Genomic DNA, 15,694 nt, shown 5'->3' with positions numbered 1-15,694 from the left:
TCTGCAGTCAATGTCCATTTTTACAAACAGGGAGTGACAAAGTAATCTTCAACACAATTACTGCAACGACATACAGATTTTCTCACGCTACACCCAAACCCAGCATGTCCCCTGCTAGGAAACCAAAGCAGGACGACTGATCATGGTTTCTTTTAAAACTTTGATTAGATGGTGAGAGTGGATGTAAAACAGCTAAATTTACATTTACGCTATACATTTATATACGTGCCTCTCCAAGAACTGGACGCAGAACAGACACGAGAACGGATCCAGAATGAACCACAGAGAACGCTGCGAAAATCTGTCTGACAAAAATACTTAAATCCCTCTGAACTGTTTGTGACTTCAACTCAACTCACTGGTATAAAGTGGAAATTATTTTGGCAATGAAGAATCCTTTTTCCATTCCTCACGATACTGACTATACCTTGGTCTGTCGTTTCCTTATGTAACACATGAAAGCCTTTCCTGTATAAAGAAACACCCGGCTCGTCGGCTGCCAAAGAAAATCTACACTGCTCGGACCAAGCAGGTTAATGCAAGTAAATCGCACTTCATCTTAATTTCACACATGAAAACACGCTGGGCAAGGAAGAGGTGGATTAGGATGATTTAAAAACACATTTCCTCAGAGTTTAGACAAAATAAGTACAGGGGTGATGAGCGCTGGGTGGATTTTCTGGGGGCCCAGGTAAGAACCAGTCCTCTCGTGCCAGGATATGATGAGGCGACTAGCTGAGGGGCCGGGAGGGTGCTGAACTCTCGCTCACAAAGGCACCATTCTGTGGGTGCAGAGAGAGAAACATCAACACCCGAGGGAAGAACGACACTGGATGTCCAGTCGGCTGCCGTCCGCTCTTCCTCGCCGCTCCTCTTCATCCCTAATGGTCTGAAACACTCTCTAAATGGAGTTGTGGGGAGATCTGAGTGCCGGGCGTTGGTATATAGTGGTTTATTTTTCCCTCAGTGTAAAAACATTCCAGGCGAGGGTGCAGGCGGACGAAAGATTGGGAACGGGGGAGAATTAAAGGGATTGTAAGGCTGTGGGGAGGCTTTACAGACAAAAAAAGAGCAAATGTGCTGTTAGTGGTGTATATAGGGGGTTGCATGGAGGGGGTGCATGGACACGGGGCAGCAAGCCAGGATGGGCAGGCCCTGAGGTCTCCCTTTGCAAACAGACAGCCGTGTGTTCAATAGGAACTGCCGCGGGGGCCCCTGCTTCATGAAAGCTACTTCATAAATTGGTAAACCTAGAAGGCCGACAGCTTTCCCCCCACGGTGCTTATTTTCTCATCCCAATACCTTAATGATGAAATGGGCAGAGGGCAAACATGACACACACAGACTTCTCTTTATGAGGCTGATGCACACCTGCAGAGGAGACACACTGTCCATCAGGGGAAGTGGGTGGAGGAGACTGGGGTCAACATTGTGCCACAGTGGACCTGTATCACCCTCACAGGGATGGCTACTGTACGTTCAGGTGCTGCTCAGTGATGGACAACACATCGTTCGCTGAAACTCTCCTGCATACAGCGACCGTAAACGTTGCAGTTGCTGTTGACATTTTCCGAAACTTTTAAACAGATTACTAGAAACCCAGCGTTAAGGTCAATGAATCCATTAACTAACATATTGTAGGGTTGAAGGTTTCATTAGAAAAACAGTCCCGGCCGCTACTAAATCAAGTTTAGTACTTTAGCAGCTCCTTGTTGGATTTGAGGAAGTTTACACACGTGTGACGAAGCCAAACGTGTTATCTGAGATTACCAACACATCTGTTAAAATGTTTCCTCAAGCAAACTCACTCGTCACGTTAAAAATGGAACATAATAAATTAAAGTACGTTTGTGCCACGAGCTGCAAAACATTGTTATTTTAGATTCACAATAACAGGCTGACCTGCATCTTTTCCACAATGCAACACAAGAACAATTCTGTCCATTGAGTGTTCAAATGTCCTGGTGATGTCACTTAAAAGTCTGTCTCTCGTGGTCTCCTGGACAGATGAAGACTCTTTGCGGCCAGAAAGTCATTCATCACAGGAGGAGATTAATCTCCCTCTGCTCTCAGAATCGTCCTCTGGAGATGAATGCGTCTTCATCGGAGACACTTTGAAAACCAAAGCATGTAATGACTGTGATTTATTTCATCTGGGCGAAGCCCAACACACATGAAGTCACAGCTCAGCTCGGAATCTTTTTCACAACGAAGAAGAAGAGTAAACAAGTCAGCGAATGAAATGTGTAAATCACAGAGTTGCTCATTTCACTGCTTTTCATTACACATCGATCATTTTCAACACACCTGACAAGAGTGATGACACTTCTTTGAATCACAATTACAGATTGATGGAAGGAGAAACTCTTCGCGGCCTCATAACTCAGAGGGACCATGACATTTATTAATATGGATGTTTAATGGGGTTGTTTATCAATATCGATGAGTGCTTTACCAGGTCAGGAGTTTCAAAATGGACTTTCCAGGATTTTGTGGGGGAAATAAAAAATCCTTTAGTCAATCAACTGCTGGTGGTTCATGGACTCGTGACCGAAAACTGTGTCCAACATTTTGAAATCTGCAGCTTTGATGCTCCACTCTCAGGAGGGACGGAGAGAATCCACGTGAAATCGTCTGGAAAGAAATTAAAATGATAAATTCGCAGCATGAATGTGGAGGAACTGGTGGATGAAGCTGACTCTCTGCAGTCAGCACGTGTTGACAGTTGAGTCTCCTGAGACGTGGACATCGAGAGGAACTGAGAGAATAACATCGAAAGGCTGGCTCTATTCTAGATTTCCTAATTGTCAGTCAAAGACAAACTTGATTCTTCATTCTTCTCTGCCATGAAACATACATTTTATTCACGCGGTTCTTTGCTTTTGATTTAATTGGACGACGTTAAACGTGCCGTGACACGTGACCGTCTCTTTTTCAGGCCGCAGGATGGAACGGTTGCATCGCTCGGCATCATGACATCAGCATCATCCATTATCGATTGTGGCCGTCACAGTGTCTTTAAAAAAATTAACACACAAAACACCCGGCAAATAAATGACTGAGAGCGCTTTCAAAGGTATCGGGACGATTATGAGAGGAGACAGAAAAAGTAACATGTCGTGTTGAAAGGATCCGTTTGTGCTGAGACTTGTTTACCGCAGCCTGGTGAACTTGTGCGAGGGCCAGTCACAGGAAGCAGGTCAAACCTCACACATCCATATGGAAATTAGATTTTTTCTATTGCTTCCTCGGTGCTGATCCAACACAGGAGGACCTCCCATAGGTAACATCAGGCTCTACCTTCCGGGCTCCGCAGAGCGGTTCCGATCTGGTTGTCGAGGGGGCGTGAGTTTGAAATCTGACAAAGGTAGAACTGACGCTGTGGGGTTTTCAGGCCCGAGCCAGCGGTCTGGAACTATAGCACGTACGAATACATGTCCCTGGCTGTCGGCCGCTGGCAGAGCGCACAGGAACTGCCGCTGGATGTGGTCTCAGAGTCGATGCTGTGAAGCCAAATAAACTGGAGCACAGGGAGGTTGTGTTTAGTTTGGTTACCTGTAACAGAAAAGCTTCACACTCACTGTACCTGTGTTGTAACAAGAGCCTGATTGATTTATGAGCTGCGGAGATACTTTGCGTGAAATCAAACTTTATTTGGCTGACGGCTCACTGAAGAAATAAAACGTTGCTGTAACTCGACACTTCCTGCCCTCTCTCTGTCTTTATCGTTTTCTTTTTTGGCTCCTACGTTTCATTTTTGTCTCGTGCCGACTTCCAGCTCTCCGTCATCACTCACATAGACTGTGTATGAAGATGGAAGACACATCTCGACTTCCTCTCGTTATTCAGAAACGAAGCCAAAACGTCCCGGAGACGAACACTGCCATCGTGCTGAAGATGTAATTTGGAGCCAGAGTCAACGCAGTGGTGATCAGGGGATGGATGGAATCACGGAGTCCCTGATGCTGGTTTACTGTACATGAATACTAGCACATGACTGGGATTAACCGAACAGAGACACGTTTGAATAAAAACACTATGTGTACTGAACTCTGTAACATTAGCAGGAAGTCCACATTCCACGATGTCATACAGAAGACTGATGCCCATCATGTTTAACGTTTCTTAAATCTGGTTAACTGGAGGATATTCATTATTTTCAGATTACTTCTGTAAATTAATACTCGTGGATCATTTCTGCTCTTGTTAGCTATTTGAGAAATAAAGACGTGGTTATATTCAGGTTGATGACATTTCAATGTATTGCCCCAAAAACGTAGTGAAATAATATATAATACCACTCAGAGCATTGTGGTTGTAGAAAATAATAATGAATGAGGCTGACCAGCTTTGGCCTCCATGTTTTACTTTTCAATAACCCCAGGACGATCTGTGCAGACCCTCAGGCTCATGATGAACTGGTTGATCCCTCATTTGTGGAAGTTTTCACTGCACTGAAGCCATTTGAAATTAAAAAGCTAATTTTGCTTATTGAGTTAATTAATGTACACAGGTATATGTATATATATATATATATATATGAATGCCTCATTATTTAACAAGATCTAGGGCTCGAGAGAGATGTCTGTAAGATGTTTTTCAGCAGGAACCTCTTTCGCACACTATCATCTCTGTGCTCCGCAGGCCGAATGTTGGGAAGTTAAATCCTCTCTCACAGGCGAAGCGTCATTCCCAGTCAGACGGACAGGACCCTCTCTTTACTGCTCATGGAAAGTATTTTACTAACCTTGGGCAACTATATTAAGTAAACATCTATTTCCAGTCAAGATCGCAAAGCAGGATTTCACATTTCACAACGATCTGTCTGTCCTTACTGAGAGGATGCTGAACGCCAACAAGCAAAATTTCAGACTTGGTGAATATCACTCAGGTAGTTTAGTGTAATTTAAAGGTACATATACTTTCTGGACTAGTACACTGTACTGGAAACGAGTCGGAAAATAGATGGATCAAGTGCTCACTTAACTTTAGGAAAACTTTTTTGAGGGAACCACTCTACTCACTGAGTAGATATTAAATCAAGGAGTGACGTCAAGTGAGCGAAAATGCAACAGCAACTATTTTGATGATTAATCGTCGAGAATGAAAGGAGACATTCCTGAGACTTTGTGTTCAGAATGCAAAGAATTTGGTTTGTAAGGTCACAGTAAACTTGACCTTTGACCACCAAAATGATTTAATCCTTAAGTTCAACTGCATGTTTGTACCAAATTTGAAGGAATTCCCTCAAGGTGCTCTTTAGATATCATGTTCGCACTAATGGGACGGACGTTTATACAATGTCCTCTGGTAACTGGCACAGAGACATGAAAACGTAATGTTGTGTCATGACAGCTTCAAATACTGCAGCTGACAGTGCGGTGATGTTTAACAACAACATCCCATGATGCCTGCTGATCAACGGACAATTATCCCAAACACCCCAGTGTCATAAATAATAATAACAGTGAAAATGAGAAACCTTGACAACACAAATACTCAAGTAGCTTAGAAAGACGATAATCGGTTCGTTAAACAGTTTCCACCCTCGTGCTCTGCGGCACTGACACGTAGAGGCAGCGACGGGCCAACATGTTGATTTCATCACAGGTTTGAATTTCACTAAATTTCCATGCGTGATCAGCCTGACTCATGCAGCATCATTTGATCTTCTGTTATGACTAAACAGTCGCACCACCGTCCCTGTGTGTGTGTTGGGGGGGGGGGGGGTGCACCCCCTGCATGTGAATCAAACACAAAGGGAAGGCTGGGAGTGTTTAACACAACATCTGGAGCCTATTCATCAATTTCTTATTGATGATAATTGTTGGTGGATAACTTCTATCATATCCCGCCAGGCTGACACAAGTAAGCCGCCTTCCACCCATTGTTTTTTCGATCTCACACTCAGTGAGGAGATCCATTGCTCGTCCTTGAGGGATTTTGTCGATGGAAGATGCAGACTCACATTTTTTATTTCATTTGCAGGGGAAAAAGTAAAGTAGCAAGTATTTGTGGGACTTTTGAGGATGTATGTTTTTACTTAAAATCTAAAAATCTCCTGAAACAGCACAGAGGTTCTGGAGGCTGAATGATTTTCCAATGGCTCTTTGTTTCAGTTTCACAGGCCCCAACTTTGATGTCTTGTTCCCTCACATGTTGCTGTCATCAGCTTAATTTGTGTCCACAGCAGGTAGCTCAATGAAAACAGCTGTGTATGCTACCTGCACAGCATAGACACAGTTAGCAACTAGCCGGTGAACACAAAGGAGCATTTAGCAGCTTAAGAGCCAAACTTTTCCATCAGGAGTTGGTGAAAACCTAAAATATGAACTTTTAATTGAGTCAATATCAGACTTGGATTCATCAGATGACCAGAAACAAAACATTCTACAAAATGATCAAAATGGCAACTACTGACTGATAGATTAATCTATTCAAGACGATTAGGCTTCACCTCTGGGGAGCTGTCGTCGTCCAGACACTGTTGCCAACCAAGCAATAGTTTGACACACAACTTTTGAATTTTTGCTGATTAGCTTGGTTTTTTAAATACAAAATAATAAGCTTTTTCTTTTATATTTCCCCCAAAGTCTCACTATTCTTTCATAATTATGGAAGTAAAACATATACGGGAGCATTTGAACACATTAAGATCTAAATAGCAGTTGACAGACTTGCAAATGGTTGAATAAATAGTCCTTACTCATGGTCTAAGTGTATCTGTTCCTTTTTCCAGGCATGAAGAGATATGTGTAAGGAAGTGTGTAATCATGACATCCTCCTCAACTGTAATAGCCAATCTGCAGAGATCCTCCCTGTAGCTCCTTTTGAGCAATACATTCTTCCCGTCATCTCCCGTTCCCCCCACATGTCCCGGTTCAAACATCTCTAGGCTTGAGGATTACTATGCATCTGCTCTGTCTCTACATCTCCTAAATTGTACCCTGCTACTCTGTGTCTTCATCTTAAAACAATAGGATAAGGAGTGGGCCTCATAAAGTTAAGCCCCCACCCCCGCAGCCCCACCGCCACCACCACTGAGTTGTTTCCTAACCAAGTCTCCCTAATGGGAACCTGCTGCTCGTTCAAAGACGAGGATAGACATCCCTGCCTGGGCAGATTCCTCAGGAAAGCCCTTACTTTACTATCAAAAGACGGCAGCAGGGTGAGTGGGTGTCATCAGAATTGTCTCATCAACATTGGATCAGGCTGCAGCCGCTGAAAAAGAGGGTAGCAGAGAGGTCTTAGGCGTCTGACCAAAACATCGTCCTTGTAGGTTTATGGGGCCGGGGAGAGAGATCCGAGGGAGCGGGAGTCACATGCCCACAGATTTGCATTGATCGCCTTTGCCACCTCGGCTTTGAAATGTTTAACACACGGAAAACACCATTCCCTCATCAACGTAAGTGCTTCAAAGGGACGAGAACACGAGAGGCACTGTCGGTGACCCTGCCCTGGTGGAAAGGAAAAAGACGGTCAGAGAGGGGTTGGGCTGGGCTGAGGGGGCAAGCTTAAACTGCATAGAGTCCCTTTATGACCATAAATTCTTACTTTGAATAGTAAATGAGATGAGGGATCACTGAGTGGGGGCGAGGAGCACTTCTCTGCAGAGTTGTGAAACCAGTGACGTGAGGTACCCAAGTATGAAAATGTTCATAAAATCCAGCTTAGCATCAGAAATCTGAATAAAATGTCCTCCAAAGCTGCCTTTAAGGCATTAAGCTGGTGCTAAATTTCATGGCCATTCATTTTCAAGGTAATTGTCAAATAAAAAGCTCTGGCTATTTCTCACATAGTCGAACTAATTCTCATGCTGCTCCCAGACTGGCATTTCACTGGAATCATGCAAAAGTAGGACACATACTGAAGATGACATTACATCATGAGCATCTCATCTCATAGGCATCTCATCTTATAGGCAGGTATTATATGAGAGCCTGGCCGTCAGTATAAACCACTGTGCACGTGTATGAACTCCTCAGCCTCAGCGAAATCCACAAGAGCATCATCAAAATCATGCTGTGAGCCCTCGTTGTTGGTGCACCTTGATGTAAATAGACTGGAGGACCTTCTGAGGCACAGTGGTCTGTCTGGGGGGAAGTTAAAAGGCTTTACTGCCAATAAAAAACAATATGGGACACATATCTACTCCCGGTTCCTGGAATTTACCTGCAGTAGTCAGACCTCCGGGCAGCTGAGACTAGTGATAGCCACACAGAGACTTTAAATCATGCACGTGGCAGTGATAGGAATGAAGATTGGAGAGAGCACTGTTTCTTGTGCCGTGACACTGCTTGTCAACATTATTTATCTCTCTGACAGATATCTGAGCAAATAAAGACAATACATTGTCACCTTCAAGTTTCAGTGTGTGGGATCCAGTGGTTGATTTATAATCAACTTGACACCCATAGCCTCCCCCTAGCTCTCCTTGCTAACTTGTAGAAGAACCACAGATACAGATGTGTAGAAAAAATCTTAGGTTTTCAACTTTTCACAGCATTTTTTCCCCCCGTTGCGGAATATGGCAGAATATTTATCCCTTAAAACTCCATGTAAACATCTTTATATTTCAAACAGAGGGTTCAAGTTTCTTTGTTTGTCATTTAAATGTAACATCAGAATCTGAGTGGCCAGTGACTGTTTTCATTCATTTGAATATGATGTGACTATGAATGATAAAGTGCCCCTTCCCAGAGAAAAAGTATTAATACAGTGGATTAATTTATATTTCAGCTCTGATCTCACTCCATCTCACTGAATATTACAAGAAAATAAAGTTGGTAAAGTAAAGATCTGAAGTTAAAAGTCAAACTTTCATGATTTATGTTGGATTTGGCTGCACGTCGAATCTGAATGAATCACTTTGTTTATAGACATGAAAGTAAAACAGCAGAACGAGCGCTCCAGACAGCCGTCAGTGTAATCATTCCCCAGGAGTTAAGCTGGTGATATGCCTGAGGAAGCATTGTTTCATCGCTGTCACTCTGGGAAAATACAGCTCATGCCAAATATGACACGCTGCGTGCCAGCCTGGAAATGACTGTTGGAGTATCAGTGTTTGTGTCTGAATCAGCTGTTGGGAATGTGAACTCGTGAGGGACGAACGCTACATGGGGTTCACCTGACACCACGTGTGCGCTCGTCTTTGTTAAACTTTATTTAATATGTGTATTGGCACTCACTGTCAACAGAAAACCAGCAACCTGTGGCCAAATAACGCACCCACACATACGGGTTTCCATAGAGGAAGTTGGATTCGGGTGAATAATTATTATTCATCATCGTTACAGGCATCTTCAGTGGGATTACTGCTGAGTTTGGACTTATTATAGGTACATGCATACCTTCTTCGTAGTTCTGCTAGGTTGTACCACAAAAATACCACACAAACATTTTGGAGTGCCACAGCCCCACTGCAGTTGTACTTGTTCTCTTGTTTTAATGGCCTATACCCATAAACAACAATATTTGAAACACAAACCCCATATATTGAATGTACTGTGGATTACCACACAGTACTGTCCTGTGTTGTAGGGTTAGTATTCAGAAATATTTTTATTTAAATGCTGTATGTTTTCCACACTTGGGACATTACAGTAGGAAGGCTAGTGTAGCTAGTGTAGCATCATGACTTCCAGTGGATAACATAGACCCATTTGAAAAAAATACAAAAACATGTTTTGTTTTAAAATCTTAATTTATAATCAAGAACATTTCAAAGACTCACTCTTCTTCTGTTTGGGTTGTTGGCATGGCAACCCACATTAAAGTCATGACAGTCACCTATCATTCAAAGGCACCAATAAAGTGCAACAAGTGTTCATTCGTCCTTGAGGATTTGATTAGACAGGTTGACTGAACTTGATTGACTGAATTCACAAGTCTTCGGATTAATATTCATCATTTTTGTCATCGGACATTTTAACAGAGACTCGACAAAGATGGATCCCGTTGGTTGCCATCATACACCCAGTCCTGTGGTTGATAAACCCACTGAGGAGGCTCACAGGGTTACAGGAAGAAAGAGGAAGTGCAGAGATGATGGAGATGGACAAGCAACGAAGAGAAAGAGAGAAGCTGACAATGAGTCGGCGTCCTGCTTCGTGGTCAGTGCCAGTAATACAGGTAAGTTCATCATGTTTCACTACAGTTGGGGTTAGGAGGTACTGAAAGTGTTGAATGACTCATATTTGTGCTTTTCATTGCCAACAAACTGATGTTCCTTGTTTTTATGTTTCTTCATCTGTAGGAGGAGGCAGCGGGAAGAGAAAGCATGCTGCTGATGGAGAGGAAGAAGGAAAGAAAAGGAGGAGGAGCAGTGAGCCAACTAAGACCTGTGAGCCTTCAGGAGACCTAGCAGGAGCTACCTTTGTGAGCAAATACTGGGAGATGGATCAACTTGGTGAAGGAGGTTTCGGAACCGTATTTGCTGGCTACCGGAGAGAAGATTGCCTCCCAGTAGCCATCAAGCATATAAAGGACAAAAATCTCCTCCCACCATTGAGTCCATATGGGAAGGAGCTCCCTGCAGAGGTGGCCATTATGCTGAAACTCACAGCTGAAAAAGATGACTCTCCAGGGATGTGTGCACCAATAGAATTGCTGGACTGGTATGACCTGGGCCACGAATTGATACTGGTGCTGGAGAGACCTGTCTATGCTGTGGACCTTCATGATCACATAGCTCTAAACGGAGGGTCTCTACAGGAGTGGGAGGCCAAAATCATAATGAGACAGCTGGTGGACGCTGCTATCGGGCTGGAGAAGAGACAAATATTTCACTCTGACATGAAACTCCACAATATCTTGATTGATATTGGCGCAATTGTCCCATGTGTTCGCCTCATTGATTTTGGGCTGAGTCGAATTGTGACAAAAGACAAAGTCATCACCAGATTCCGTGGCACCCGAAAACACATCCCTCCAGAGGAGTACTACGAGTTTGGATACATGGCTGGTCCAACCACCGTATGGACGCTTGGGATTATCCTATTTGAAATGCTTCACAAAAAGGTTTTCACTACCGGAAGTTTTCTCAAAAAGGAACTGAAAATATCCTCTCAACTGTCCAGAGATAGTAACGATTTCCTTCAACTGTGTTTGAAGTTAGACCAGACGCAGCGCGCCACCCTGACAGAGCTCCAGCATCACCCATGGTTGAAAAACTGAACGCCCTCCCCCTGACCCCGTCCATGGACAGAATTCAGCATCATGCTGTGGGGATGCTTCTCTGCTACAGTGTATATTTAAAAGAGAGAAAACTTGTTGTACAATGTGTTTGTATGTGTAATATTTATTGTTTTCTACGATAACTTTCTGGATTAAAATTGAAAATATAAAACCTCAATTGCATTTAGTTGTCATAAGGGTTTTCATAAAGACACTAAAAGAATCATTGCCAAATAAATCAAATATATAAACATATAGATATATTTATACATAGCTGACATTTTGTACTCCTTAATATCGGTATTGGCGTCAGCCCCCTAAACTCCATACAGGTTGCGCTCCATTACAAAGTGATGCATAAAAACCGCAAAGAGACACAAAAACTACTAAGACAGGAAATTACTATAGTATGGATTACCACATAGTACTGTCTTGCGTTGTAGGATTAGTATTCAGAAATATTTTTATTGAAATGCTGTATGTTTTCCACATTTCGGACATTACAGTAGGAAGGCTAGTTATTTTCAATAGTCATTGGACTTCCGGTGGATAACATAGACCCATTTGAAAAAATTCGAAAACATGTTTTGTTTTAAAAACTTAATTTATAATCAAGAACATTTCAAAGACTCACTCTTCTTCTGTTTGGGTTGTTGGCTTGGCAACCCACATTAAAGTCATGAGAGTCGCCTATCATTCAAAGGCACCAATAAAGTGCAACAAGTGTTCATTCGTCCTTGAGGATTTGATTGGACAGGTTGACTGAACTTGATTGACTGAATTCACAAGTCTTCGGATTAATATTCATCATTTTTGTCATTGGACATTTTAACAGAGACTCGACAAAGATGGATCCCGTTGGTTGCCGTCATACACCCAGTCCTGTGGTTGATAAACCCACTGTGGAGGCTCACAGGGTTACAGGAAGAAAGAGGAAGGGCAGAGACGATGGAGATGGACAAGCAACGAAGAGAAAGAGAGAAGCTGACAATGAGTCGGCGTCCTGCTTCGTGGTCAGTGCCAGTAATAAAGGTAAGTTCATCATGTTTCACTACAGTTGGGGTTAGGAGGTACTGAAAGTGTTGAATGACTCATATTTGTGCTTTTCATTGCCAACAAACTGATGTTCCTTGTTTTTATGTTTCTTCATCTGTAGGAGGAGGCAGCAGGAAGAGAAAGCAGGCTGCTGATGGAGAGGAAGAAAGACAGAAAAGGAGGAGGAGCAGTGAGCCAACTAAGACCTGTGAGCCTTCAGGAGACCTAGCAGGAGCTACCTTTGCGAGCAAATACTGGGAGATGGATCAACTTGGTGAAGGAGGTTTCGGAACCGTATTTGCTGGCTACCGGAGAGAAGATTGCCTCCCAGTAGCCATCAAGCATATAAAGGACAAAAATCTCCTCCCACCATTGAGTCCATATGGGATGGAGCTCCCTGCAGAGGTGGCCATTATGCTGAAACTCACAGTTGAAAAAGATGACTCTCCAGGGATGTGTGCACCAATAGAATTGCTGGACTGGTATGACCTGGGCCACGAATTGATACTGGTGCTGGAGAGACCTGTCTATGCTGTGGACCTTCATGATCACGTAGCTCTAAACGGAGGGTCTCTACAGGAGTGGGAGGCCAAAATCATAATGAGACAGCTGGTGGACGCTGCTATCGGGCTGGAGAAGAGACAAATATTTCACTCTGACATGAAACTCCACAATATCTTGATTGATATTGGCGCAATTGTCCCATGTGTTCGCCTCATTGATTTTGGGCTGAGTCAAATTGTGACAAAAGACAAAGTCATCACCAGATTCCGTGGCACCCGAAAACACATCCCTCCAGAGGAGTACTACAAGTGTGGCTACATGGCTGGTCCAACCACTGTATGGCAGCTTGGGATTATCCTATTTGAAATGCTTCACCAAAAGGTTTTCACTACTGGAAGTTTTCTCAAAAAGGAACTGAAAATATCCTCTCAACTGTCCAGAGATAGTAACGATTTCCTTCAACTGTGTTTGAAGTTAAACCAGAAGCAGCGCGCCACCCTGACAGAGCTCCAGCATCACCCATGGTTGAAAAACTGAACGACCCCATCCATGGCCAGAATTCAGCATCATGCTGTGGGGATGCTTCTCTGCTACAGTGTCTATTAAAAGAGAGAAAACTTGTTGTACAATGTGTTTGTATGTGTAATATTTATTGTTGTCTACGATCATTTTTTGGATTAAAATTGAAAATATAAAACCTCAATTGCATTCATTTGTCATAAGGGTTTTCATAAAGACACTAAAAGAATCATTGCCAAATAAATCAAACATATAAACATATAGATATATTTATAAATAGCTGACATTTTGTACTCCGTAATATCGGTATTGGCGTCAGCCCCCTAAACTCCATATAGGTTGCGCTCCATTACAAAGTGATGCATAACAACCGCAAAGAGACACAAAAACTACTAAGACAAGCAAATGACTATAGTATGGATTACCACACAGTACTGTCTTGTGTTGTAGGGTTAGTATTCAGAAATATTTTTCTACACTTACAGTAGGAAGGCTAGCTATTTTCAATAGTCATTGGACTTCCGGTGGATAACACAGACCCATTTGAAAAAATTCGAAAACATGTTTTGTTTTAAAAACTTAATTTATAATCAAAAACATTTCAAAGACTCACTCTTCTTCTGTTTGGGTTGTTGGCTTGGCAACCCACATTAAAGTCATGAGAGTCGCCTATCATTCAAAGGCACCAATAAAGTGCAACAAGTGTTCATTCGTCCTTGAGGATTTGATTGGACAGGTTGACTGAACTTGATTGACTGAATTCACAAGTCTTTGGATTAATATTCATCATTTTTGTCATTGGACATTTTAACAGAGACTCGACAAAGATGGATCCCGTTGGTTGCCGTCATACACCCAGTCCTGTGGTTGATGAACCCACTGTGGAGGCTCGCAGGGTTACAGGAAGAAAGAGGAAAGACAAAGACGATGGAGATGGACAAGCAACGAAGATAAAGAGAGAAGCTGACAATGAGTCGGCGTCCTGCTTCGTGGTCAGTGCCAGTAATACAGGTAAGTTCATCATGTTTCACTACAGTTGGGGTTAGGAGGTACTGAAAGTGTTGAATGACTCATATTTGTGCTTTTCATTGCCAACAAACTGATGTTCCTTGTTTTTATGTTTCTTCATCTGTAGAAGGAGGCAGCAGGAAGAGAAAGCAGGCTGCTGATGGAGAGGAAGAAAGACAGAAAAGGAGGAGGAGCAGTGAGCCAACTAAGACCTGTGAGCCTTCAGGAGACCTAGCAGAAGCTACCTTTGTGAGCAAATACTGGGAGATGGATCAACTTGGTGAAGGAGGTTTTGGAACCGTATTTGCTGGCTACCGGAGAGAAGATTGCCTCCCAGTAGCCATCAAGCATATAAAGGACAAAAATCTCCTCCCACCATTGAGTCCATATGGGAAGGAGCTCCCTGCAGAGGTGGCCATTATGCTGAAACTCACAGTTGAAAAAGATGACTCTCCAGGGATGTGTGCACCAATAGAATTGCTGGACTGGTATGACCTGGGCCACGAATTGATACTGGTGCTGGAGAGACCTGTCTATGCTGTGGACCTTCATGATCACGTAGCTCTAAACGGAGGGTCTCTACAGGAGTGGGAGGCGAAAATCATAATGACACAGCTGGTGGACGCTGCTATCGGGCTGGAGAAGAGACAAATATTTCACTCCGACATGAAACTCCACAATATCTTGATTGATATTGGCGCAATTGTCCCATGTGTTCGCCTCATTGATTTTGGGCTGAGTCGAATTGTGACAAAAGACAAAGTCATCACCAGATTCCGTGGCACCCGAAAACACATCCCTCCAGAGGAGTACTACAAGTGTGGATACATGGCTGGTCCAACCACCGTATGGCAGCTTGGGATTATCCTATTTGAAATGCTTCACAAAAAGGTTTTCACTACTGGAAGTTTTCTCAAAAAGGAACTGAAAATATCCTCTCAACTGTCCAGAGATAGTAACGATTTCCTTCAACTGTGTTTGAAGTTAGAACAGACGCAGCGCGCCACCCTGACAGAGCTCCAGCATCACCCATGGTTGAAAAACTGAACGCCCTCCCCCTGACCCCATCCATGGACAGAATTCAGCATCATGCTGTGGGGATGCTTCTCTGCTACAGTGTATATTTAAAAGAGAGAAAACTTGTTGTACAATGTGTTTGTATGTGTAATATTTATTGTTTTCTACGATAACTTTTTCCAATTAAAATTGAAAATATAAAACCTCTATTGCATTTATTTGTCATAAGGGTTTTCATAAAGACAATAAAAGAATCATTGCCAAATAAATCAAACATATAAACATATAGATATATTTATAAATAGCTGACATTTTGTACTCCCTAATATCGGTATTGGCGTCAGCCCCCTAAACTCCATACAGGTTGCGCTCCATTACAAAGTGATGCATAACAACCACAAAGAGACACAAGAACTACTAAGACAGGAAATGACTA

General features: G+C 42.9%; 2 protein-coding genes across 3 annotated transcripts; both read left to right on the top strand.

The window, feature by feature from the left end:
• The first annotated feature begins 9,818 nt into the window (after positions 1-9,818).
• Positions 9,819-11,353, top strand: LOC138405630 (serine/threonine-protein kinase pim-1-like). Its single transcript, XM_069515421.1, has 2 exons — positions 9,819-10,131; positions 10,256-11,353. Exons 1-2 carry the CDS (start codon positions 9,948-9,950, stop codon positions 11,173-11,175), a joined length of 1,104 nt encoding a protein of 367 aa, XP_069371522.1. The 5' UTR covers positions 9,819-9,947; the 3' UTR covers positions 11,176-11,353.
• Positions 11,354-11,501: 148 nt separating this feature from the next.
• Positions 11,502-15,461, top strand: LOC109635975 (serine/threonine-protein kinase pim-1-like). 2 transcript variants are annotated; one of them, XM_069515420.1, is made up of 2 exons: positions 11,502-12,207; positions 14,369-15,461. In XM_069515420.1, the coding sequence occupies exons 1-2, from the start codon at positions 12,024-12,026 to the stop codon at positions 15,286-15,288; spliced, it is 1,104 nt and encodes a 367-aa protein (XP_069371521.1). In that variant the 5' UTR covers positions 11,502-12,023; the 3' UTR covers positions 15,289-15,461. The 2 variants fall into 2 exon arrangements, with proteins under 2 accessions (XP_069371521.1, XP_069371520.1); XM_069515419.1 differs by lacking the exon at positions 11,502-12,207 and adding an exon at positions 14,055-14,244.
• Positions 15,462-15,694: the final 233 nt, after the last annotated feature.

The sequence above is a fragment of the Paralichthys olivaceus genome, chromosome 19 (assembly GCF_024713975.1).
Source record: "Paralichthys olivaceus isolate ysfri-2021 chromosome 19, ASM2471397v2, whole genome shotgun sequence".
In the NCBI taxonomy this organism is placed as follows: Eukaryota; Metazoa; Chordata; class Actinopteri; order Pleuronectiformes; family Paralichthyidae; genus Paralichthys; species Paralichthys olivaceus.
Note: the sequence above shows the minus strand (reverse complement) of the source record. Positions and strands in the feature narration are given on the sequence as shown.